This window comes from Vidua macroura, chromosome 5 (genome assembly GCF_024509145.1).
Source record: "Vidua macroura isolate BioBank_ID:100142 chromosome 5, ASM2450914v1, whole genome shotgun sequence".
Lineage (NCBI taxonomy): Eukaryota > Metazoa > Chordata > Aves > Passeriformes > Viduidae > Vidua > Vidua macroura.
This window is the reverse complement of record NC_071575.1, coordinates 72,712,709-72,737,999: the sequence shown is the minus strand read 5'-3', so window position 1 is coordinate 72,737,999 and position 25,291 is coordinate 72,712,709. Positions and strand designations below refer to the sequence as shown.

Below are 25,291 nucleotides of genomic sequence, written 5' to 3'. Positions count from 1 at the left end.
TGGGATGGGATTGGATGGGATCCACATGATCCATGGGATCCACAGGATAGAAACCATGGGATGGGATGGGATCCACGGGATAGAATCCAGGGGATGGGATTTATGGGATCCATGGATGGGATTTATGGGATCCATGGGATTTATGGGATTGATAGGATGGGATCCACAGGATCCATGGGATCCACAGCATAGAAAACCATGGGATGGGATCCATGGGATAGAATCCAGGGGGTGGGATTTATGGGATCCATGGGATGGGATGGGATCCACATGATCCAGGGATCCACAGGATAGAAACCATGGGATGGGATGGGATCCATGGGATTTATGGATCCATGGGATTTATAGGATCCACGGATGCATGGGATCCATGGGATAGAATCCATGGGATGGGACACATGGGATCCATGGGATGGGATGGGATCCATGGGAGGGGATCAAATGGATTTATGGGATCCATGGATAGAATCCACGGGATCCATGGGATGGGATCCATGGGATCCATGGGATAGAATCCATGGAATGGGATCCACAGGATGGGATGGGATCCATGGGATAGAATCTATGGAATGGGATCCATGGGATGGGAGGGGATCCATGGGATAGAATCTATGGAATGGGATCCATGGGATGGGATCCATGGGATGGGATGGATCCATGGGATAGAATCTATGGAATGGGATCCATGGGATGGGATGGGACTGAAGGAATCTGGGATAGCGGAAGGTTTCCATAGGGAAAGGGATCAGGATGGGCTTTAAAGCCCTTCCCAACTAAACATTCCATGAATCCATGACCAAAATCCTTTTGAATTCGGGTCTGGAATAAATCTGGGATGTGCTTGGATCTGCTGGCCAAGGGACGGGGGAGAAATTTGGGAAAAGCCCGGATTTCAGCATCCTGATTAAATCCATGGAAAAGGATCATCCTGCTTTTTTCTGGGATAATGGAGAGCTGGAAAATCATCGGAAGGACTCATGATGGGATGGGATGGGATCCATGGGATGTGGATGGATGGAATTCCATGGGATGCTCTTCCAGCAGGAATCCAGGAACGGGGGAATGCTGGGAAAAAAGTTGGAAAACCAACCAGGAATGCCTCATCCTCTTTTTTTTTTTTTTTCCCCTGGGGAATCAACCCCAGGTTGCAAATAAGAGGGGGGAAAATCCCCTTTGGAATGTGGGGAGATCCCTTTTCCTTCTGTCTGGAATTCTGGTTCCGCAGAGAGTTTGGAATCTGATGAATTCCATTGAAAGGGAAGATTCCCGATCCTTGAATTCTTGGGGAATGGATTTTTCCTTTGTTTATTTGGACCCAGGCAGGGAATCGTGGAATCACGGAATTCCAGAGGTTGGCGAAGATTTCCAAGGGCACCAAGTCCAAACTGGGCCAAATCCCAGCCCTGAGTGGAATTCCAGGAATTCTTTGGATTCCTCCAGGGATAAGCTCCCTGGGCAGCCCTGCCAAGGCCTGACCCCCCCTTTCCATGGGGAAATTCCCAAAAATCCAATCCCAACCTCCCCTGGCCCAAGCTGAGGCCATTCCCTCTTTTCCTATCCTTTCATCCCTGGGAGCAGATTCCCAATCCCGCCTCGGATCCTGGCAGGAAGTTGGGAAAAGGGATAAAACTCCCCTGGATCCTCCTTTTTCCAGGCATGGAAAACTCCTCCTCAGCGGAACAGGAATCCTTTGGAATTCCGGAATTCCCATCAGAGCTGGGGCAGTTCCAGCCCCTTCTGCGGCTCATCCTGGATTCTTCCTCTTTTCCAGGCAGGACAATCCCAGTTTTTCCCAGTTTTCCTCTGCTCCCACCCCTCCATCGTCCCGAGCTCTCCATTCCTGCAGAAGATCCCAATGATGGATCCATGACTGGAATGGAACCCTTGGGATACAATTCCCACAATTCCCTCTGCCCCCACCCCGCCGAAGGAGCGCTCCGGTGATTCCGTCGGGAATTCCAGCTGGAATTCTGGGATACTGACCTTCTCCAACTGACCAATCCCAATTTTCCCAGTTTTCCCTCTGCTCCCACCCCAACCAATCCCAAACTCTCCATTCCTGCAGACGATCCCGATGATGGGGATCCATGATTGGAACTCATCCCTTGGGATACAATTCCCACAATTCCCTGGAGTTTGGAACCATTCCCTGTCTCCTGTCCCTCCATCCCTTGGAAATATTCCCGATATTCCCACTTTTCATCTTTCCATGGCTCCTACAGGCCCTGGATGCCACAATTGGATCATCCTGGATTTTCCCTCTTTCCCAGGCTGGACCAATCCCAATTTTCCCAGTTTTCCCAGTTTTCCCTCTGCTCCCATCCCAACCAATCCCAAACTCTCCATTCCCCGATGATAACTCCGTGACTCCGGAGCAGATCCCTTGGGATACAATTCCCACAATTCCCTCCAGCCCCACCGCCCGGGAGGAGCGCTCCGGTGATTCCGTGGGGGAATTCCGGCCGGAATTCCGGGATACCGACCTTGCCTGGAGTCGTACTGGCGCATCTGCACCTCCTCCACGCATTCCGCCGGGAACCAGCCGCTCCTGCCCTTCACGGAGCCTTCCAGAATCCGCCCTCGCCGATGCTCAGCACTGCGGAAAACCGGGATCGGGACTCAGGGGGGGAAATCCCGGGAAAAGGGGAACTGGGACGGCGGAGGCACCGCGGGAATCCGGGAAGCAAAGCCGGAGGGATGTGGAGTTTTCCGTGGGTTTAGTTCCTATGGAAAAATCTGGAATTCCTGGGGTTTCCCACTGTGGATGCCAGAATTCCCATCATTTTCCCACTCTGGATGCATACATTTCCAAACTCCTGATTTTTTTTCTCACTCCGGATGCCCCATTCCCAACTTTTCCCATTCTGGATCCCCAAATTCCCAAACTGTCTCACTCATGACCAAATCCCAAATTTTCCCACTCTGGATACCCAGTTCCTGATTTTTCACACTCTGGACATCCAAATTCCCAAATTTTCCCACTCTAGATGACTGAAATCCCAAATTCCCAAACTGTCCCACTCTAAATGCCTTCATCCCAAATTTTCCCAGTCTGGGTGTCTGGATTCCAGAACTTTCCCGCTCTGGATGTCCAGATTCCCAAATTCACTCTGGGGTGTCCAGATCCTGGAATTCCAGAGGCTGGAAAAGCCCTCCTGGATCACCGAGTCCCAGCTGGGCCCGATCCCAGCCCTGAGTGGAATTCCGGGAATTCCTTGGACACCTCCAGGGATGGGCACCCCAAAGCTCCCCGGGCAGCCCCTGCCGAGGCCCGAGCCCCTTTCCATGGGGAAATTCCCAAAAATCCAATCCCAACCTCCCCTGGCCCAGGCTGAGGCCGCTCCCTCTTTTCCCGGGGCTCATTCCCTGGAGCAGATCCCGATCCAAAAGCTGGGCTTGGGCGGATCCCGAACTTCCGCCAATTTTATGGAATCCTGGAATGGTTTGGGTGGGGAGGGACCTCAAATCCCATCTCATTCCAAGGGCAGGGAAAGCTCCCATTACCCCAGGGGGGATCCAAGCTCTGGACACTTCCAGGGATCCAGGAGTTGGATCCAGGTTGGGAAAGCTGGGAATGTTCTCCTGGAGAAGGGAAGGATCCAGGGAGAGCTTCCAGCACATTCCAAGGGCTAAAGGGGCTCCGGGAAAGCTGAAATTTGGGAAAGGCCTGCAGGGACAGGACACAGGGAATGGCTCCCACTGCCAGAGGGCAGCGATGGATGGGATCTTGGGAATTGGGAATTCCTGCCTGGGCTGGAATTGCCAGAGCAGCTGGGGCTGCCCCTGGATCCTGGAATGTCCCAGGAAAGGCTGGAGCAGCCTGGGATGGTGGATTGGAATGGGATGGGATTTGAGGTCCCTTCCCACCCAAACCTCTCCGGGATTCTGGGATCAAGGAGGCTCAGAATCCATCCCGAGGGATTTTTATGGAAGCTGGGGATGGAAAAGGGAAGGGAGACCCTTCCTGGAGTCCCGAGATTCCCAGTGAAGCCCCCGGATCCCAAAATTCCTTCCTGGAGCGGAGTCGAGGTGGGGCTGGATCCAATGTCAGGCTGGGAGAGCTGGGAATGGAGGGAATTGCCTGGGAAAGGGAGATTGGGGTGGGATTTTGGGAATTAGGAATTCCCAGAGCAGCTGTGGCTGCCCCCGGATCCCTGGAATGTCCAAGGAAACGCTGGAGCACGCTGGGATTGTGGGAATTTCCCTGCCCTTGGAATGGGATTGAAGGTCCCTTCCCACCAAACCATTCCCAGGATTCCAGAATTGGGAAAAAGCCCCAGGAATTCCCGTGGGATTTGCTGCCCCATTCCCGCATTTCTCCCGACGCTTTATCCCAGCTCCCATTCCCGCGGATCCATCAGAGCTAATCCCAAGTTTCTTCAGGCATCCAGAAATCCAGCCCTGCTCCATCCATCCCAAAGAATTCCCAGAAGGATCCAGGAATTAAATCCTGCCTGGAGGCATCCAAGGAAAAACAAATCCAAGGAAAAGCCAAACAGCAAAATCCCTTCAGGCTCCTCCAGGGGTTTTTTTTGGGATGCAAATTCTCCGCCTCTCCAAAGGTTCCGGTGCTGTCAGGCCTTGAATGATCCCAAATCCCGGAATTTGCTCAATTCCCACTGCTCTGCTCCCATCAGCTCCCCCCAGAAAATTCCCGCTTTGGAGCCCCTTTGGAATTCCGGCCTCCCAGGAATGAATTTTGGGATTCAGGGCTTCACTCCAAACATCCCTGGGCAGCCCTTTCCAAGGCCTGACTCCCCTTTCCATGGAAAAATATTCCCAAAATCCAACCGAAATCTCCCCTGGAGCCATTCCCTCTTTTCCCATCCTTCACTCCCTGGATTCTCCTCTCCTGCAGCCATTCCCAATTTTTCCTCCTCTCTTCCAATGCTCCCCATCCTCATCCTGCAAGGCCTGGACCAGCCTGGAATTCCAGCAGGGATTTCCGCAGGGAATCCGCATTCCGTGTATGGAATGAGGGTCGGGAATGGATCCGATGGATCCAGGAATCAGCACTGGGAATGGCTCCGGATGGATCTGAGGGATTGGGAATCAGCACCAGGAATGCATCCGGATGGATTTGGGAATCAGCACTGGGAATGGCTCCGGATGGATCCGGGAATCAGCACCGGGAATGGATCCAGATGGATCTGGTGGATCCAGGAATCAGCACCGGGAATGGCCCCAGATGGATCCGATGGATCTGGCAATCAGCACCGGGAATGGATCCAATGGATCTGGGAATCAGAACTGGGAATGGCCCCAGATGGATCCGATGGATCTGGGAATCAGCACCAGGAGCCGAACAGCTCCGGATGGATCCGGGAATCGGCACCGGGAGCGGTTCCTGCTCCGGACGGATCCGGGAATCATCCCTGGAACCATTCCCGCTCCGCCGGCTCCAGCTGCGGAGCTGATTTGGGAACGGATCCGGCTTTGATTCCCGTCATTATCCTGTCATTCCGGCTCTAATCAAGCATTCCTTGGAAAAAATAGCGGCAATCAAAGGGAACAGGAAAGGGAAGGAACGAACGAGTCGGGAAAACATTCCCGAGGGAATTGCAGCCTCAGCAGAAATTCAGGACCGGGGGCAGGAAGGAGCTCGGGAATGGGATTTGCTGATCCAAAGGTTCCGGACCCTTCCCTTGATCCAAGATTTCCTCTCCCCTCCTCATTCCCATTTTCCTTCCCTATTCCCGAGGACCTGGATCCCACCCGGAGCGGGATTCCCACAGTGGGAATGGGTTTTCCACGGGCTGGAATTCCAGGATTTCCCAGCCCCCCCCCCCCCAGAATTCCCAGTCAAACCTTCCCAGAGCTGATCCCACCTGGAAAACTGGGATGAATCCCGGCACGATTCATCATTCCCAAATTCCCAGTGCGGCATTCCCAGCACTCTTCCTTTATCCCAAGGAATTCCCGGCAGCTCCAGCGGGGTGGGAGCCACAGGAGCAGAATTCCCAAGGGAATGTGGCCCTGGAATGGCCCTTAAAAATGAAAAGTGGGAATACTGGAATATTTCCAAGGGCCACATTCCCAAGAACTGGGATCAATCCCATCCAGATCCACCGGGATCCAGGGAATTCCAGCTCCTGGCACGGCCGTGGGATAGGGAAAGCTGTTCCCGAATCCCACGGATCCCGGATTCCTCAGGGAGCCAATTCCAGGATGTTGGGAATACGGGGAGGATCCCGCGGGGATCGGGGAGCTCCAAAGGCTCCTGGATTCAGCAGATTCCCGGGAAATTCCCAAGCACGGATATCCCTGAAATCCCACCCGGCAAAGGCCAGAGGTCAGAAAATCCTGGAATGGCCGGAGCTGGGAAGGATCCAAAGGGATCAAAGCCAGGAGGGATTGTGCTGGAATGTTCCTTTTCCTGCTCTTCCCTCTTTCCCATGAGCCGGGAATGACGATGGGAGCATCCCAGGGAATAAAAGGAGGGAAAACAACAACAACAACAAAAAGCTGGAATGCTGAGCACATTCCAGAGGAAAAGCAGGGAGAAATTCCCTTTTCCTGCAATCTCCCGGCACTGGGAGAGCAGCGGGATCCTGGAAGTGCCGGATCTGGACAGGCAAATCCAGGGAATACGGGCTGAGGGATCCAGGAGGGAAAAGTGGGAATGAGGCACCAATCCCAGCGGGAAATCCTGGGAAAAGCCCATCTCCAGCTGGAAGTGTGAATTCCTGAGCCTCGGGAATGCTGGGAGCAGAGAACGCCCTCCAATCCCTGCTCCAAGCCGGGAAAGAGCCAAAATGTGGGGAAAGGAGCGGGATTCCTGGGATTGCCCTTGGGAAACGGATCCTGGAATGGTTTGGGTGGGAATGGAGCGGAAATCCCATCGAATTCCAAGGGCAGGAAAATTCCCACAATCCCAGAGTGCTCCAGCCTGGCCTTGGACATTCCAGGGATCCAGGGGCAGCCACAGCTGCTCTGGGAATTCCTTCCCAAAATCCCACCCCAATCTCCCTTTCCCAGGGAATTCCCTCCATTCCCAGCTCTCCCAGCCTGGGATTGGATCCAGCCCCACCCCGACTCTGCTCCAGGAAGGAATTTTGGGATCCGGGGGCTTCACTGGGAATCTCGGGACTCCAGGAAGGGTCTCCCTTCCCTTTTCCATCCCCAACTTCCATAAAACTCCCTCGGGATGGATTCTGAGCCTCCTTGATCCCAGAATCCCGGAATGGTTTGGGTGGGAAGGGACCTCAAATCCCATCCCATTCCAATCCACCATCCCAGGCTGCTCCAGCCTTTCCTGGGACATTCCAGGGATCCAGGGGCAGCCCCAGCTGCTCTGGCAATTCCAGCCCAGCCAGGAATTCCCAATTCCCAAGATCCCACCCATCCCTGCCCTCTGGCAGTGGGAGCCATTCCCTGTGTCCTGTCCCTGCAGGCCTTTCCCAAATTTCAGCTTTCCCGGAGCCCCTTTAGGGCCTGGAATGTGCTGGAAGCTCTCCCTGGATCCTTCTCCTCTCCAGGGGAACATTCCCAGTTTTCCCAGCCTGGCTCCAGCTCCCTCTCCCAGCGTTTATTCCTCTCGGATGTTTCCCAGGCTTTTCCAGGAGCTTTCCTGGCTCAGCATTCCCGGAGCTCCGGAGAAGAGGGAAGAGCAGCCGGAGCCGTCTCACACCCGTGCCCACGGAAAACATGGATGGGAAAGGAGTCAGGGATCCAAGGAAACCCGGCCCGGCTGCCAGGCTGCTCCAAGCTTTTCCCGGGAAGAGGAGGAGGAGGAGGAGCCCCGGGAGTTCGGGGAATCCCTTTGGAATCCGCAGGAATCCTCTTCCCGCTGAAAAGCCGGGATGTGTTTGAGGGATTAACGCCATTCCGGAGGCGGAAATTCCCTGGATAATCCGGCCTGGGAAATGTCTCGGATGTTCTTCCAGCCTGAGGGGATTTTCCTAATTCCCGCCCGCTTTCCGGGAAAAATCTGGGATCAGCCCTCTAAGCAGGGATTGAGAAATGGTTTGGGATCACTCCCTGTTGGAATTCCCAGCTGGAAAACAGCTGGGTTTGGGAATTCCCCATCCTGAGAAACCCCAGGGAGAGGGAGCCCTCAGCATCCTTAGGGAAGGAATTCCCAAAATTCCTGCCCCCAGAGCAGGTTCTGGCAGGATGAGGAAGCCCTGGGAATGCTGGATCCCAGCCAGAATTCCCAGAGCATCCCAGGGCAGGAGAGCCCTGGGAATGCGGGCAGGGACTGGGATTGGGATCCCGCTTGGAATGCGGCACAAAGGGCAGAACTATCCCAAAAAAACGTGGAAAACCTGGATCCACATCCCTAAAATCCATGGAAAACCTGGATCCACATCCCTAAAATCCATGGAAAACGTGGATCCACATTCCCCAAAAACCGTGGAAAACCTGGATCCAGATCCCTAAAAACCCATGGAAAATCTTGATCCACATCCCCCAAAACCATGGAAAACCTGGATCCACATCCCTGAAATCCATGGAAAATCTCAATCTGCATCCCCTAAAACAATGGAAAACCTGGATCCACATCCCTAAAATCCATGGAAAATCTTGATCCACATCCCCCAAAACCATGGAAAATCTGGATCCACATCCCTAAAATCCATGGAAAATCTTGATCCACATCCCCCCAAATCATGGAAAACCCGGATCCACATCCCTAAAATCCATGGAAAACGTGGATCCACATTCCCCAAAAACTGTGGAAAACCTGGATCCAGATCCCTAAAAACCCATGGGAAATCCTGATCTGCATCCCCCAAAATCATGGAAAACCTGGATCCATATCCCTAAAATCCATGGAAAATCTTGATCCACATCCCCCCAAATCATGGAAAACCCGGATCCACATCCCTAAAATCCATGGAAAATCTTGATCCACATTCCCCAAAAACCATGGAAAACCTGGATCCACATCCCTAAAATCCATGGAAAATCTCAATCTGCATCCCCTAAAACAATGGAAAACCCGGATCCACATCCTCAAAATCCATGGAAAACCTGGATCCACATCCCTAAAAGCTCTGGAAAACCAGGATCCAGATCCCTAAAATCCATGGAAACCTGGACCCACATCCCTCAAAACACATGGAAAACCTGGGTCCACATCCCTCAAAAATCAGGGAAAACCCCCCATTTTCCAGGGAATATTCCTGGATTTTTTCCTTATTTTCCATTATCATGCACCAGGAGATGGAAAAATTCCTTCTCCGAGCTTTTCTATGGGAATGCTGACAGTGGATTCCCGCTGGATCATTTGGGATAATTCTGATTTCCGTGGATGGATCTGAATCCCAGGAAAAAAATTATGGATCCTACTTGGAATTGGCAGCTCCAATGGGATCCTGGTGGAAAAGAGGGAGAAGGGTGATGACGTCACCTTTTCCCTAAAAAAATTGTGGACATTTTACTCCTGGAGGTTTTTTTCTCTGGAAATTCCAGGATTTTCCATGGAAATTCCAGGATTTCTGAGCAGCCTCTGCAGTCGGAGCAGAGCATGACACGGCACTTCCCAGCCCTTGGAAAAATCCAGGATTAAACCCCGAAATCCTGGAATTCCCGGCCTTGGAAAAATCCAGGATTAAACCCTGAAATCCTGGAATTCCCGGCCTTGGAAAAATCCAGGATTAAACCCTGAAATCCTGGAATTCCCGGCCTTGGAAAAATCCAGGATTAAACCCTGAAATCCTGGAATTCCCGGCCTTGGAAAAATCCAGGATTAAACCCCGAAATCCTGGAATTCCCGGCCTTGGAAAAATCCAGGATTAAACCCCGAAATCCTGGAATTCCCGGCCTTGGAAAAATCCAGGATTAAACCCCGAAATCCTGGAATTCCTGGCCTTGGAAAAATCCAGGATTAAACCCCGAAATCCTGGAATTCCTGGCCTTGGAAAAATCCAGGATTAAACCCTGAAATCCTGGAATTCCCGGCCTTGGAAAAATCCAGGATTAAACCCTGAAATCCTGGAATTCCCGGCCTTGGAAAAATCCAGGATTAAACCCCGAAATCTTGGAATTCCCGGCCTTGGAAAAATCCAGGATTAAACCCTGAAATCCTGGAATTCCTGGCCTTGGAAAAATCCAGGATTAAACCCTGAAATCCTGGAATTCCCGGCCTTGGAAAAATCCAGGATTAAACCCTGAAATCCTGGAATTCCTGGCCTTGGAAAAATCCAGGATTAAACCCTGAAATCCTGGAATTCCTGCCCTTGGAAAAATCCAGGATTAAACCCCGAAATCCTGGAATTCCTGCCCTTGGAAAAATCCAGGATTAAACCCCGAAATCCTGGAATTCCTGGCCTTGGAAAAATCCAGGATTAAACCTCGAAATCCTGGAATTCCCGGCCTTGGAAAAATCCAGGATTAAACCCTGAAATCCTGGAATTCCTGGCCTTGGAAAAACCCTCCTGGATTATCAAATCCCACCTTATGCCCAGCTCGACATCCAGGAATTCCTGGGAATTCCTCCCTGGGCAAGGCCTGACCACCCTTTCCATGGAAAAATTCCCAAATATCCAAACTGAGCCCAGCCTGAGGCCGTTTCCTGTTTTCTATTCCCTCAGGAATTCTGTGGCACCGGAATTCCCAATTCCAACGGCATTCCCGGGCTTAATCCACCTGAACTGGAGGGAAAATCCCATTTTTCCCTCTCCTTTTCCTGATGGGAACAGCAATTCCCAGGTTTCAATCCGGCTGATCCCAACTCCAGCTGGGCGGGATTTTCCTGGGAATGGGAATCCACCTGGAGCCAGCGGGAAAAGAGCGTTTTCCATGGAGTTTTCCATGGGGTTTTCCATGGGGTTTTCCATGGGGTTTTCCATGGGGTTTTCCATGGGGTTTTCCAGGGGGTTTTCCATGGGGTTTTCCATGGGGTTTTCCATGGGGTTTTCCATGGGGTTTTCCGTGGGGTTTTCCGTGGGGTTTTCCATGGGCTTTTCCAGGGGGTTTTCCATGGAGTTTTCCATGGAGTTTTCCATGGAGTTTTCCATGGGGTTTTCCGTGGGGTTTTCCATGGGGTTTTCCATGGGGTTTTCCAGGGGGTTTTCCAGGGGGTTTTCCATGGAGTTTTCCATGGAGTTTTCCATGGGGTTTTCCGTGGGGTTTTCCATGGGGTTTTCCGTGGGGTTTTCCAGGGGGTTTTCCGTGGGGTTTTCCATGGGGTTTTCCATGGGGTTTTCCATGGAGTTTTCCATGGGGTTTTCCATGGGGTTTTCCGTGGGGTTTTCCATGGGGTTTTCCATGGAGTTTTCCATGGGGTTTTCCAGGGGGTTTTCCATGGGGTTTTCCATGGGATTTTCCATGGAGTTTTGCAGGGGGTTTTCCATGGGGTTTTCCATGGGGTTTTCCATGGGGTTTTCCATGGGATTTTCCATGGGGTTTTCCATGGAGTTTTCCAGGGGGTTTTCCATGGAGTTTTCCATGGAGTTTTCCAGGGGGTTTTCCATGGGGTTTTCCATGGGGTTTTCCAGGGGGGTTTCCATGGGGTTTTCCATGGAGTTTTCCATGGAGTTTTCCATGGGGTTTTCCATGGGGTTTTCCATGGAGTTTTCCATGGAGTTTTCCAGGGGGTTTCCATGGGGTTTTCCGTGGGGTTTTCCAGGGGGTTTTCCGTGGGGTTTTCCATGGGGTTTTCCATGGGGTTTTCCATGGATATGGCAGCAGAGGAGTGACGGGAGCACACGGAAACCTCGGGATGTCCAATGGAATTTTCTGGGATCCCATTGGATGCTTCGCCATCGCCCCGTCCCTGGATCCGGGATCAGATTTCCAGGATCACCAGGAGAGGATGGATTTTCCTGGCATCAGAAATTCCAAAGCCACCCCGAGGGCACGGGGAATCGTGTCCCAAAATCCCGAATGCCTGAGCAGCAGGAATTCCCATGGAATTCCTCATTTGGAATTCCCAATCCGTAATTCCCCACCAGTTCCTCCCACAACTCCCATTCCAGAATTTTCCCAGGAGGTGTTTCCCGGTTTGGGTTTTCTGGGAATTTCAGGACACACAAGGAAAGGGAAACTTCGGGAAGTGCAGGAAAACCGGGATGGGAGAGGAAGATCCCTCTGCCCCCCCAATCCCATCCGGAATAAACAGCAGGAGTGGAGGGAAATCCGGGAAAAGCCAAGCTCCAAAAATCCTGGGAAACTCCCCACACTTGGAGGCCACAGCGAGGAAAAAATGTGGGGAAAAGGATAAAGCTGGGAGGGGAGAAAAAATTCCAAGGAAAAATTCCATAGTTACCTACTTCACGGAGCTGCTGGTCTGGAGCGTGGATGGGGATGGAAAAGAGAAAAACATGGAAAAGAGAGAAAAAAACATGGAAAAGAGAGGAAAAAACATGGAAAAGAGAGGAAAACAACATGGAAAAGAGAGGAAAAAAACATGGAAAAGATAAAAAAAAAACATGGAAAAAAGAGGAAAAAACATGGAAAAGAGAGACAAAAAACATGGAAAAGAGAGGAAAAAAACATGGAAAAGAGAGAAAAAAACATGGAAAAGAGAGGAAAAAAAACATGGGAAAGAGAGGAAAAAAAAACATGGAAAAGAGAGGAAAAAAAACATGGAAAAGAGAGGAAAAAAAACATGGGAAAGAGAGGAAAAAAAAACATGGAAAAGAGAGAAAAAAAACATGGAAAAGAGAAAAAAAACCATGGGAAAGAGAGGAAAAAAAACATGGAAAAGAGAGAAAAAAAACATGGAAAAGAGGAAAAAAACATGGAAAAGAGAGAAAAAAACATGGAAAAGAGAGGAAAAAAAACATGGAAAAGAGAGAAAAAAACATGGAAAAGAGAGAAAAAACATGGAAAAGAGAAAAAAAATGGAAAAGAGGAAAAAAAACATGGAAAAGAGAGGAAAAAAAACATGGAAAAGAGAAAAAAAAAACATGGAAAAGAGAAAAACATGGAAAAGAGAGGAAAAAAACATGGAAAAGAGAAAAAAACATGGAAAAGAGAAAAACATGGAAAAGAAAAAAAACCTTGGAAAAGAGAGGAAAAAAAACATGGAAAAGAGAAAGAAAAACCATGGAAAAGAGAGGAAAAAAAAACATGGAAAAGAAAAAAAAACATGGAAAAGAGAGGAAAAAAACATGGAAAAGAGAAAAAAAACATGGAAAAGAGAGGGAAAAAAAACATGGGAAAGAGAGGAAAAAAAAACATGGAAAAGAGAGACAAAAACATGGAAAAGAGAGGAAAAAAAACATGGGAAAGAGAGGAAAAAAAAACATGGAAAAGAGAGGAAAAAAAACATGGAAAAGAGAGGAAAAAAAACATGGAAAAGAGGAAAAAAAACATGGAAAAGAGAGAAAAAAACATGGAAAAGAGAGGAAAAAAAACATGGAAAAGAGAGAAAAAAACATGGAAAAGAGAGAAAAAACATGGAAAAGAGAAAAAAAATGGAAAAGAGGAAAAAAAACATGGAAAAGAGAGGAAAAAAACATGGAAAAGAGAGGAAAAAAACATAGAAAAGAGAAAAAAAAACATGGAAAAGAGAGACAAAAAACATAGAAAAGAGAGGAAAAAAACATGGAAAAGAGAGGAAAAAAACATGGAAAAGAGAGGAAAAAAACATGGAAAAGAGAAAAAAAAACATGGAAAAGAGAGACAAAAAACATAGAAAAGAGAGGAAAAAAACATGGAAAAGAGAGGAAAAAAACATGGAAAAGAGAGGAAAAAAACATTGAAAAGAGAGGAAAAAACATGGAAAAGAGAGACAAAAAACATGGAAAAGAGAGGAAAAAAAACATGGAAAAGAGAGAAAAAAACATGGAAAAGAGAGGAAAAAAAACATGGAAAAGAGGAAAAAAAACATGGAAAAGAGAGGAAAAAAACATGGAAAAGAGGAAAAAAACCCTGGAAAATGTGCAGAGGCACAAACAGAACAACAGGGAAATGAAACATGGGAATGGTCTCCAGCTAAATCCCTGGAATTATCCCCTGGAATGTCGTCCAGGGAAGTGTGGACTCCTCAGCCAGGTCAGAGCATGGAGAATCCCACAAATCCCAACCCAAGATCCCAAATGTGGTTGGAATTCCAGGTCAGGACCATGGAAAATCCCTAAAGCCCAACACAGGAGGCCAAATTTTGGTGAAATTCCGCATCAGGACCACAGCCAGCTCCCAAAATCCCAACAAAAGAGCCCGGATTTGCTTGGAATTCCAGGTCAGAGCAGAAAGATCCCCGAAAAATTCAATCTAGGATCCCAAATCCGGTTGGAATTCCAGGCCAGACCATGGACAGCCCCTCCAATCCCAAAAATTATCCCAAATCCAGTTGGAATTCCAGGCCAGACCATGGACAACCCCTCCAATCCCAAAAAAATCCCCGAATTTCCTTGGAGTTCCAGGCCAGACCATGGACAACCCCTTCAATCCCAAAAATTATCCCAAATCCAGTTGGAATTCCAGGTCAGACCATGGACAACACCTCCAATCCCAAAAAAATCCCCGAATTTCTTTGGAATTCCAAGTCAGACCATGGACAGCCCCTCCAATCCCAAAAATTATCCCAGATCCAGTTGGAATTCCAGGCCAGACCATGGACAACCCCTCCAATCCCAAAAAAATCCCCGAATTTCTTTGGAATTCCAGGCCAGCCCATGGACAACCCCTCCAATCCCAAAAAAATCCCCACATTTCCTGGGAATTCCAGGCCAGACCATGGACAACCCCTCCAATCCCAAAAAAATCCCCGAATTTCCTTGGAATTCCAGGCCAGACCATGGAAAATCCCTCCAATCCCAAAAAAATCCCCAAATCCGGTTGGAATTCCAGGCCAGACCATGGACAACCCCTCCAATCCCAAAAAAATCCCCAAATCCGGTTGGAATTCCAGGCCAGACCATGGACAACCCCTCCAATCCCAAAAAAATTCCCACATTTCCTGGGAACTCCAGGCCAGACCATGGACAACCCCTCCAATCCCAAAAAAATCCCCGAATTTCCTGGGAATTCCAGGCCACCCCTCCTTCCCACCTCCCCGAATTCCCGGCGTTTCCCAGCCCGGAACGTTCCATCATTTCCAATCCCACGGCGGACTCAATTCCCTCTGGAATTTTCCCGCCGGTTTTGGGTCACGCTGGAAAACTGGGACAGCTCCGAGGTCACCGGGATGCGGAGTGGAATTAATGAGGAATTTTCTAATTTTGGGATGGGAATCGGGGCCGGCCGCCAGCTCAGAGCGCGGCGGAATATTCCCGACGGGAATGTCTCCCGGATTTCTCCATTTCCAAGGAAAACCAAAGCAAGTCCCAAATTCCAGCTGGGAATTTGGGGTCACTTGGAGCCCCTCGTTTATGGGTTGGAATTCCAGGTGGGAATAACAATTCCCAGGATTGTCTGGAGCCCAGCAGGGAGCAAATCCATCTGGAATTCCCAGGAAAATCCTGAAATTATTCCCAAAACCCCAATGGGATTTCCATTCCTGAGGTGCCACCTTGGTTTTTCTAGGAATAATCCCAGAATTTAGGGATTCCCAATGGAATTCCCACGCGGAAGGGAAGCACAAGGAGATTTTTCCAGAGGATGGAGAAAAGCAAAATTCCAGGATGAAATTCTGGGATTCAAATCCAGGAAAAGCCCAAGGAAATGCAGGAATGCCGAAAGGAATCCTTAAAATGATTCCTTAAACCATTAAAATGAAGAGAGGGAATTTTCTTTTGGAAAATTCTGGGGGATTTTCCTGCTAAATTTAAATCCAAAGGTTTTTCCCACTGGGAGCATTTCCTGCTCCAGCCCCTGATCCCAAAAATCTCATTCCCAAAAAGATCCATGAAATTATCCCAAGGATCTGAAAAGCCTCGGCCTGGAAAATTGGATTTCTAATGGAGGCTCTTCCCGAGAATTCCAGGAAAATTCCTTTTTTTTTCCCTTTTTTTTATCTGGAATTCCCAGAATTCCAGCTTTGGGAATAAACTGAGGGAAGGATTTTGGTGCCAAGACAGAATTTTCCAGCTCATCCAAGTGGGAAAATTGATCCCATTCCAGAGATTCCGCTCTCCCTTTTTTTCCAAAGGAAAAGATCCATCCAAAACCAAGATCCAAGGAAAATCCATCGGGATCAACTCGGAAATCAGAGGAAAACTTCGGGAATTCCTCTGCTGGTCAATCCCAAAAAAAGTTTAATGGATTTGGATCCGGCTCCAGAGCCGAGCCCACAAATCCCAGCCCAGGCTTGGGATCCTGGAGGGAAAAAAAAGCAGGAATTGTGGGAATTCTGTCCCAAAAAATTGGAGGGAAAAGAGCAGGAATTGTGGGAATTCTGTCCCAAAAAATGGGAGGGAAAAGAGCAGGAAATGTGGGAATTCTGTCCCAAAAAACTGGAGGGAAAAGAGCAGGAAATGTGGGAATTCTGTCCCAAAAAAATCAGAGGGGAAAAAAAAAAAAAAAAGCAGGAATTGTGGGAATTCTGTCCCAAAAATCCAAGTTTTGATGGGATCTCCCTCTCTTATCACCAAGGATTTTTCCAGGGATAACTGATAAGAATTCCCAATGTTCCCCCGGATTCCAGGAACAAAGGCCATTTTTATGGGAATTTTCTGGAATAACCCAGCCTCATCCTGGATATTTCCATGATTTGCCGATGGATTTCCATCCACACATTGGGAAAAATCTCCCTTTTTTTTGGGAATTTCAGAAACTCTGGGATGACTCCAATGGATCCCGACCAGGGAACACCGCGGGAATTCCCAGTCTTCTCCAAATAAAGAAGAAATTCCATTAAAAACTGGGAGGTAGGGAATGAAAAAATCCGGGAATTGCCCTGTCCAGCTTCCCCGTGGATGCAGAAATTTGGGAAGAGGGATCTTCCCTGGCAAAAATCGACGCTGAAGGAAAAGCAAAGCACGGGAAAAGTTGGGAATTTTTCAATCCCAAGCAAGATCCCTCCCCCTGAAGGGGAGGAGGAGCCAAGAATTCCTGGAATTCCAGAATGGTTTGGGTGGGAAGGATCTTTGGGACAACTCCAGGGAGAGGGAACAGCCACAATTCTGAACCCTTTCCCAAGAAAAATCCCAAAAATCCTGAGGCCATCCCACCAAACCATCCCCAAATCCCGATTTTTTTCCCTCCCCCTGATATCCAGCAGAGAATTTTTTCCTTGGATTTCCAGTCAGAAAAAAATTTGGATTTTGGGAAGTTCAAAGCGGAGCGGCTCCGAAAATTCCACAAAACTTTCCCCGGTGACCTGAAATCCCCAAAAATCCCAATGGAAAAATCCCGGCCTGACCTGAAATGAAGGAATCTAGCCCGGGAAAAAGCGGGATTTGGGACAGATGGCATTCCCGAGGGCTCGGATCATTTTCCAACCGGGAAAGCAGCTGCATCCTGGCTTCTTCCCAACCCTTCCCAAACGACCTTCCCTGAGGAAAAACCAGGAGCAGGAGGAGAAATTCCTGACCTTGGGATGAAGGAAAAACTCCCCAGGAATTCCGAGCCCTGGAGAGGCCACGGGAATGAGCTGATCCCAGGAAACGGGGTGAAAAACGGGAATATGGGATCGGGAAGGATCCCGGGAAGGACGTGGAGCTGCTGGAGCAAATCCAGAGGAGGCACCAGGAGGATTCAAGGGATGGGGCTGGGAGGAAAAGCTGGGAAAACTGGGAATGTTCCCCTGGAGAAGGGAAGGATCCAGGGAGAGCTTCCAGCACATTCCAGGCCCTAAAGGGGCTCCGGGAAAGCTGAAATTTGGGAAAGGAATGGAAGGATGGGACACAGGGAATGGCTTCCCACTGGGAAAAGGGAGCTTGGGGTGGGATCTTGGGAACTGGGAATTCCTGGAATTGCCAGAGCAGCTGGGATCCAGCCCCTGCATCCCTGGAATGTCCAAGGGATGGTGGGAATTTCCCTGCCCTTGGAATGGGAATGATCTCATGGATAGGGATGGGATCCATCATCCCCCACATCATTCCAGGATCCTGGAGATTCCCAGGCTGCTCCTTGGCTGGAATTCCTGAAATTCCAGCTTCCCACCCGCATCCAGAAATCCCTTTCATTCCCACCCTTCCAGCTCCATTCCCAACATTCCCATTCCCAGGAATCTCCACAATCCTCCCCCCCATCATTCCAGAACCCTGGAGAGTTCCCTTGGCCGCAATTCCTCCCATTCCAGCCTCTCCCAACATTCCCGGCCACCCCCCCGAGCTCAGGGCTCCGCCTGGATCCGGGATTTTCCCAAATCCACGGAACATGACAAAGCAGCGCCGTTCCGGAGCTGCCAAGATTCCCAAAATTCCGCGGATCAGCCTCTCCTGGAGAAATTCCACGAGGGAAGGGATTGGCTCTGAGTTCCTCATCCTCCCGAACTCCGGGAATATCCAGCGGGAAGCGATTCCCGCTCCCAGGGGTCACTCCACGTCCTCCTCCTCCTCCTCCTCCTCCCTCTTCCCACGGCTTGTTTTTCCCTGGAGATCACACGCCAGGAATTTTGGGATGGAGAAGCCAATCCCAAGGATTTTGTGGCAGCGACTCCAGGACCACCCACTCCACGGCAGCACGAGGAAACACCGGGAAAAGGAGGGAGAGGGGGGGTGGGAAAAACATCGGGAAAAGCGTTTCGCATCCCAGGAATCCTTCCCGGATCCTGGGATTCCACACCTGCATCCCAGGAATGCCGAAATCGCACGTGAAGCCCTTGGGATTCCAAGGAATGCGCAGGAATTCCTCAGCACGGCCCCTCCTTCCCAGCCGGCTCCCGCTCTCCCGCAGGGAAAACAAATCCATGGGAAGGGCAGCGGGAATGTGGGAGCCGCAATTCCAAGCTGGGAATATTCCCGGTCTCCCTCTCCCGTCATTCCAGAGGCTCCAGCCCCGCGTCGTGCCAGGAATCCGCAAAAAAACCGCGGAGGAGGGAGAGGAGGAGAAGCTCCCGAAACTTTCCGGGGGGTGGGGGGAGAAAAACTCTGGAATTCTCCGGCTGGCAGGGAATTCCCTTCCTCGGGAAGCTGGCCGCTGGAATTCCGAGCTTCCAGCAGAATTCCCAGCCCAACCCCACGGCAGCGCTGCCGTTATCCAGGAAAATTCCCCTGGGCTATCCATGAGAATTTCCCCGGTTTTATCCATGAAATTTTCCTTGGTGTTATCCACGAAAATTCCCCTGGCGTTATCCATGAAATTCTTCCCCTGGGTTATCCATGAATTTTTCCCTGCCGTTATCCAGGAGAATTTCCCGGCTCCCGCCGCAGCTCTGGAAGCGGAGCCGGGAGAAGCCGGAATGGGCGAGGGGGGTTGGGAATTCGGGATGTGGGAATTCGGGATTTGGGAGCGGAGCCGGGAGGGGCGCGGGGGAGACACGGCCCCGGAGGGGCGGGAATGGGAACGCCGGGAATGGGAACGGAGCCGGAGCGGGGCCGGCCGCGAGTGCGGCCCCAAAACCGGGAGGGGACCCCAAAACTGGGACTGGGGACCCCAAAACCGGGATTGGAGATCCCAAAACCGGGAGAGGACCCCAAAACCGGGACTGGGGACCCCAAAACCGGGATTGGAGATCACAAAACCGGGATTAGGGATCCCAAAACCGGGATTTGGGACCCCAAAACCGGGATTTGGGACCCCAAAACCGGGATTGGGGACCCCACAGAACTCCAGCCCCAAAACCGGGATTGGGGACCCTAAAACCGGGAGGGGACCCCAAAACCGGGATTTGGGACCCCAAAACCGGGATTGGAGATCCTAAAACCAGGACTGGGGACCCCAAAACCGGGATTTGGGACCCCAAAACCGGGACTGGGGACCCCAAAACCGGGATTGGAGATCCCAAAACCGGGACTGGGGACCCCACAGAACTGCGGCCCCAAAACCGGGAGGGGAGCCCCAATACCAGGATGGGGACCCCAAAACCAGGAGTAGGGACCCCAAAACTGGGATGAGGACGCCACAGAGCTCTGGCCCCAAAACCAGGATGGGGACCCCAAAACTGCACAACAGGACTGGGAACCCCACAAAGCTGCAGCCCCAAAACCAGGCTGGGGACCCCACAACAGGATTGGGGACCCCAAAACCAGGATGGGGACCCCACAACAGGATTGGGGACCCCAAAACCAGGATGGGGACCCCACAGAGCTCTGGCCCCAAAACTAGGACGAGGACCCCAAAACCAGGACGGAGACCCCAAAACTGCACAACAGGACTGGGAACCCCACAAAACCGCAGCCCCAAAACCAGGCTGGGGACCCCACAAAACTGCAACCCCACAAACCACCTGGGGACCCCACAGGCACTCTGGAAACACCACGGAGCTGCAGCCCCACACCTGGGCTGGGGGACCCCACAAAACCGCAGCCCCACAACCAGACTGGACACCCCACAGAGCTGCGACCCCAAAACCAAGCAGGGGACCCCACAAAGCTGCAACCCCGTAACTGGGCTGGACACCAGCCATGTGAGCTGGACACCCCACAAAACCGCAGCCCCAAAACCAACCTGGGGACCCCACAGAGCTGCAGCCCCACAGCCGAACTGGGGACCCCAAAGCACTGCAACCCCATAACTGGCCAGGGGACCCCAAAGCCCTGCAGCCCCACAGCCGGGCTGGAGACCCCAAAAGCTGCAGCACCACCCCACAAAGCTGCAACCCCATAACTGGGCTGGAGACCAGCCGGGCGAGCTGGACACCCCACAGAGCTGCAGCCCCACAACTGAGCTTGAGACCCCAAAAGCTGCAGCCCCACAGGTGGGCTGGACCCCCCCAAAAGCTGCAACCCCACAAGCTGGAGACCCCACAAACAGACTGGACACCCCAAGGCACCGCAGCCCCACAGGTGGGCTGGAGACCCCAGCGTTCTGCAGCCCCACAACCAGACCGGAGACCCCAAAAGCTGCAGTCCCACCCCTGGGATGGGGACCCCACAGCGCTGCAGCCCCACAACCAGACTGCAGACCCCACAGCTCTGCAGCCCCACAACCAGACTGCAGACCCCACAGCTCTGCAGCCCCACAACCAGACTGCAGACCCCACAGCTCTGCAGCCCCACAACCAGACTGCAGACCCCACAGCTCTGCAGCCCCACAACCAGACTGCAGACCCCACAGCTCTGCAGCCCCACAACCAGACTGCAGACCCCACAGCTCTGCAGCCCCACAGGTGGGCTGGAGACCCCACAGTTCTGGAGCCCCACAGGTGGGCTCAAGACCCCAAAAGCTGCAGCCCCACAGGTGGGCTGGACACCCCACAGCCATGCAGCCCCACAAGCAGCCTGCAGACCCCACAGGAGGGCTCAAGACCTCAAAAGCTGCAGCCCCACGGGTGGGCTGGAGACCCCAAAAACTGCACCCCCACAGGTGGGCTGGAACACCCCATAGCCCTTCAGCCCCACAGGTGGGCTGGAGACCCCAAAAGCCGCAGCCCCACAGGTGGGCAGGACAACCCAATCCTTCCACCCCACACCTGAGCGCTCCCCATCCATCCCTTCACCCCATCCCATCCCATCCCATCCCATCCCATCCCATCCCATCCCTCCCTCCCTCCATCCATCCATCCCAGCCGCGGCCCCGCCACTGCCGCATCCAGCACCGGGAGCATCCAGCACCGGGGAAATCCAGCACCGGGGAAATCCAGCACCGGGAGCATCCAGCACCGGGAGCATCCAGCACCGGGGAAATCCAGCACCGGGATCATCCAGCACCGGGAGCATCCAGCACCGGGAGCATCCAGCACCGGGAGCATCCCCCGCCGCCCCTCCCGCCCTCCCCGGCCGCTCCCCGCCGCCGTCCCGCTGTCCGCGCCGCCGTCCCGGTGTCCCCGCTCACCCTTGACGGCCTCGCCGCGGTTGAGCTGGATCTCGCCATCGCCCTGCGGCGCGTAGCTCTTCACCACGATGAACTTGCGGCCGGGCACGGCGCTGTAAAGCTTCCGCTTGGGCCCGCGCAGCGGGGCGGGCGCGGCGTGGGGCGCGGGCTCGGCACCGGGGCCGGCGGGGGGCCCGGCGGGGCCGGCGGGGCTGTAAACGAACACGTAGGTGACGGTGCTGATGCCCGGCAGCTCGCGGCTCGCCCCGCCGCGCCCCGCGGGCTGCGCCATGGCCGGGGGTGGCCCCCGCGGGGGGCTCAGCGCGGCCCCGGCGGCGCCGCCCGGGCGCGGGCAGCGGCGGAGGCCGGAGCGGCACCGGCTGCGGGGCGGCCGCCGCCCGCCACCGCCGGCTCCATGGCGCAGCGGCGCCGCCCGCCCCGCGCTCCGCTCCGCTCCCTCCGGCGCACCATGGCCCGGGGCAGGTGGGGCCGGAGCCCGCGGCTCCTCCCACGGCGGGCGGGGACGCCGCCGCACCGGCCGCCCCCGCCCCCGCTCCCGCCGCCGCCGCCGCTGCCGCCCCCGCTGCCGGCGCGGTCCCGACCCCGCTCCCGATCCTGGTCCCGCGGCCGAGCCCGCTCCCGCTCTTGATCCCGATGCTGCTCCCACTCCTGATCCCAATCCTGCTCCCCGGGCCGACCCCGCTCCCGCTCCTGATCCCGTGGCCGGTCCCGCTCCCGTTCCCGATCCTGATCCCGCTCCCGCTCCTGATCCCGCGGCCGAGCCCGCTCCCGCTCCTGATCCCAATCCCGCTCCCGGGGCCGATCCCGGTCCCGATCCTGATCCCGATGCTGCTCCCTCTCCTGATCCCAATCCCGCTCCCGGGCCGACCCCGCTCCCGCTCCTGATCCCGATGCTGCTCCCGCTCCTGATCCCGCTCCTGCTCCCGGGGCCGACTCGGCTCCCGCTCCTGATCCCGCGGCCGGTCCCGCTCCCAATCCTGATCCCGATGCTGCTCCCGCTCCTGATCCCGCTCCTGCTCCCGGGGCCGACCCCGGCTCCCGCTCCTGATCCCGCTCCCGCTCCTGATCCCGATGCTGCTCCCAATCCTGATCCCAATCCCGCTCCCGGGGCCGATCCCGGTCCCGCTCCTGCTCCTGATCCCAATCCCGCTCCCCGGGCCGAGCCCGCTCCCGCTCCTGATCCCGCGGCCGGTCCCGCTCCCGTTCCCGATCCTGATCCCGCTCCCGGATCCCAACGCCGCTCCCGCTCCTGCTCCTGATCCCGATGCTGCTCCCGCTCCTGATCCCAATCCCTCTCCCGGGGCCGATCCCGCTCCCCGTCCTGATCCCAATCCCGCTCCCGCTGCTGATCCCAATCCCAATCCCGCTCCCGCTCCCGATGCTGCTCCCGGTTCCTGATCCCAATCCCGCTCCCGGGGCCGATCCCGCTCCCGCTGCTCATACCGACCCCGCTCCCGGGGCCGATCCCGGGACTGTCGAGCAGCACCCGCATTCCCGTGTGGGAGTGGGAGTGGGAACGGGAATGGGTGTGGGACCATGCCACAGACATCCCGGGGCCGATCCCGATCCCGATCCCGGGGCCGATCCCGATCCCGATCCCGATCCCGGTCCCGGTCCCGGTCCCGGTCCCGGTCCCGGTCCCGGTGCGGCCCGTCCGGAGTCGCCCCCTGGCGGCCGCTGCCGGCGCTGCCCCGGGGAGGGAGCGGGAGTGGGAATGGGAACGGGAACGGGAATGGGAATGGGAATGGGAACGGGAATGGGAACGGGAATGGGAATGGGAATGGGAGTGGGAACGGGAACGGGAATGGGAGTGGGAATGGGAACGGGAATGGGAACGGGAATGGGAGTGGGAATGGGAGGGGGAATGGGAACGGGAACGGGAACGGGAATGGGAGTGGGAGTGGGAGTAGGAATGGGTGTGGGAATGGGAATGGGAACGGGAATGGGAACGGGAACGGGAATGGGAGTGGGAGTGGGAGTGGGAGTAGGAATGGGTGTGGGAATGGGTGTGGGAATGGGATCGGATGTGGGAGCAAGATCGGGATGAGAGCGGGATCGGGATCGGGATTGGGATTGGGGCAGGGAAGGGAGCGGCTGCGGGGCGGGGAGGACACGGGGAACGGGGAGCGGGATGGGAACGGGATGGGAACGGGATGGGAGCGGGATGGAGGGACAGGGAGGGAGGAAGGACGGGAACAGGACGGGAACGGGACGGGAACAGGACGGGAACGGGACGGGAATGGGATGGGAACGGGACGGGAAGAGGACGGGAGGAAGGACTGGAGGGTCCCCAGGTCCCATTCCCGGTTCGGGGCTGCCCGCGGTGCCCCCAATTCCATATTTGCCCCCAAAATTCCCTGTTTTCCCACCCCAATTCCGTATTTACCTCCCCCCCGCCCCCCCCAGTTTTTGCGGGGTAACTGCGGGAATTGCGGGAATTCCAGGGATTTGCGGGGATTGCGGGAATCCCGGGAATGCTCCGGGGGGGCAGAGCCCCGCCCGGGCACAGCGACACCGGTGCCACCCCTGTGAGCCTCTGTCACCTGTGCCAGCCTGTGCCACCCCTGCCTGTGCCATCCCTGGTGCCACCCCCGTGCCATCCCTGGTGCCACTGTCACCTGTGTCACCCTGTTCCTCTCTGTCACCTGTGCCATCCCTGGTGCCACCCCTGTGCCATCCCTGGTGCCACTGTCACCTGTGCCAGCCTGTTCCTCTCTGTCACCTGTGCCACCCCTGTGCCATCCCTGGCTGCCATTGTCACCTGTGTTCCTCTCTGTCACCTGTGCCACCCTGTGCCACACCTGTGCCCCAGTGCCACCCATGCCACCCCTGGGTGCCACTGCCACCTGTGCCAACCCGTGCCCCAGTGACACTGAGGGCCACCACCAGTTGTGTCACCTGCACCAACCTATGCCCCGGTGTCACCTCAGTGCCACTGGTGCCATCCCTGGGTGCCACTGTCACCTGTGCCCTGGTGCCAGTGCCCACTGCCACCCACAGCGACACGTGACATTGTCACCTGTGCCAGCCTGTGCCACTCTGCCACTTGTGACAATCTGCGCCCTGCTGCCACCCACAGTGACACTGAGTGCCACTGTCACCTGTGCCAGCCTGTGCCCCCCTGTCACCTGTACCAACCTGTGCCACCACCAGTTGTGCCACCCCGTGCCCCAGTGCCATCCCTGGGTGCCATTGTCACCTCTGCCAGCCTGTGCCTCAGTGCCACCTGTGCCAGCCTGTGCCCTCTGTCACCTCTGCCTACCTGTGGCCCTCTGTCACCTGTGCCACCCTGTCCCTCAGTGCCACCTGTGCCATCCCTGGCTGCCATTGTCACCTGTGCCCTGGTGCCAGTGCCCACTGCCACGCACAGCGACACGTGACATTGTCACCTGTGCCACCCTGTGCCCTCTGTCACCTGTGCCACCCTGTGTCACTCTGTCACCTGTGCCACCCTGTCCCCACTGTCACCTGTGCCACCCTGTGTCACTCTGTCACCTGTGCCACCCTGTGCCCCTCTGTCACCTGTGCCACCCTGACCCCACTGTCACCTGTGCCACCCTGTGTCCCATTGTCACCT

General features: G+C 54.2%; 1 protein-coding gene across 1 annotated transcript in view; it reads right to left on the bottom strand.

The window, feature by feature from the left end:
• LOC128807765 (SH3 and multiple ankyrin repeat domains protein 3-like) overlaps positions 1-25,291 on the bottom strand; it is a 75,642-nt gene that overhangs the window by 647 nt on the left and 49,704 nt on the right. The window contains 5 exon segments of the mRNA XM_053978333.1: positions 2,484-2,567; positions 2,570-2,596; positions 21,715-21,976; positions 22,904-22,911; positions 22,951-22,993. Of these exon segments, the coding sequence (XP_053834308.1) occupies positions 2,484-2,567; positions 2,570-2,596; positions 21,715-21,976; positions 22,904-22,911; positions 22,951-22,993 (424 nt within the window).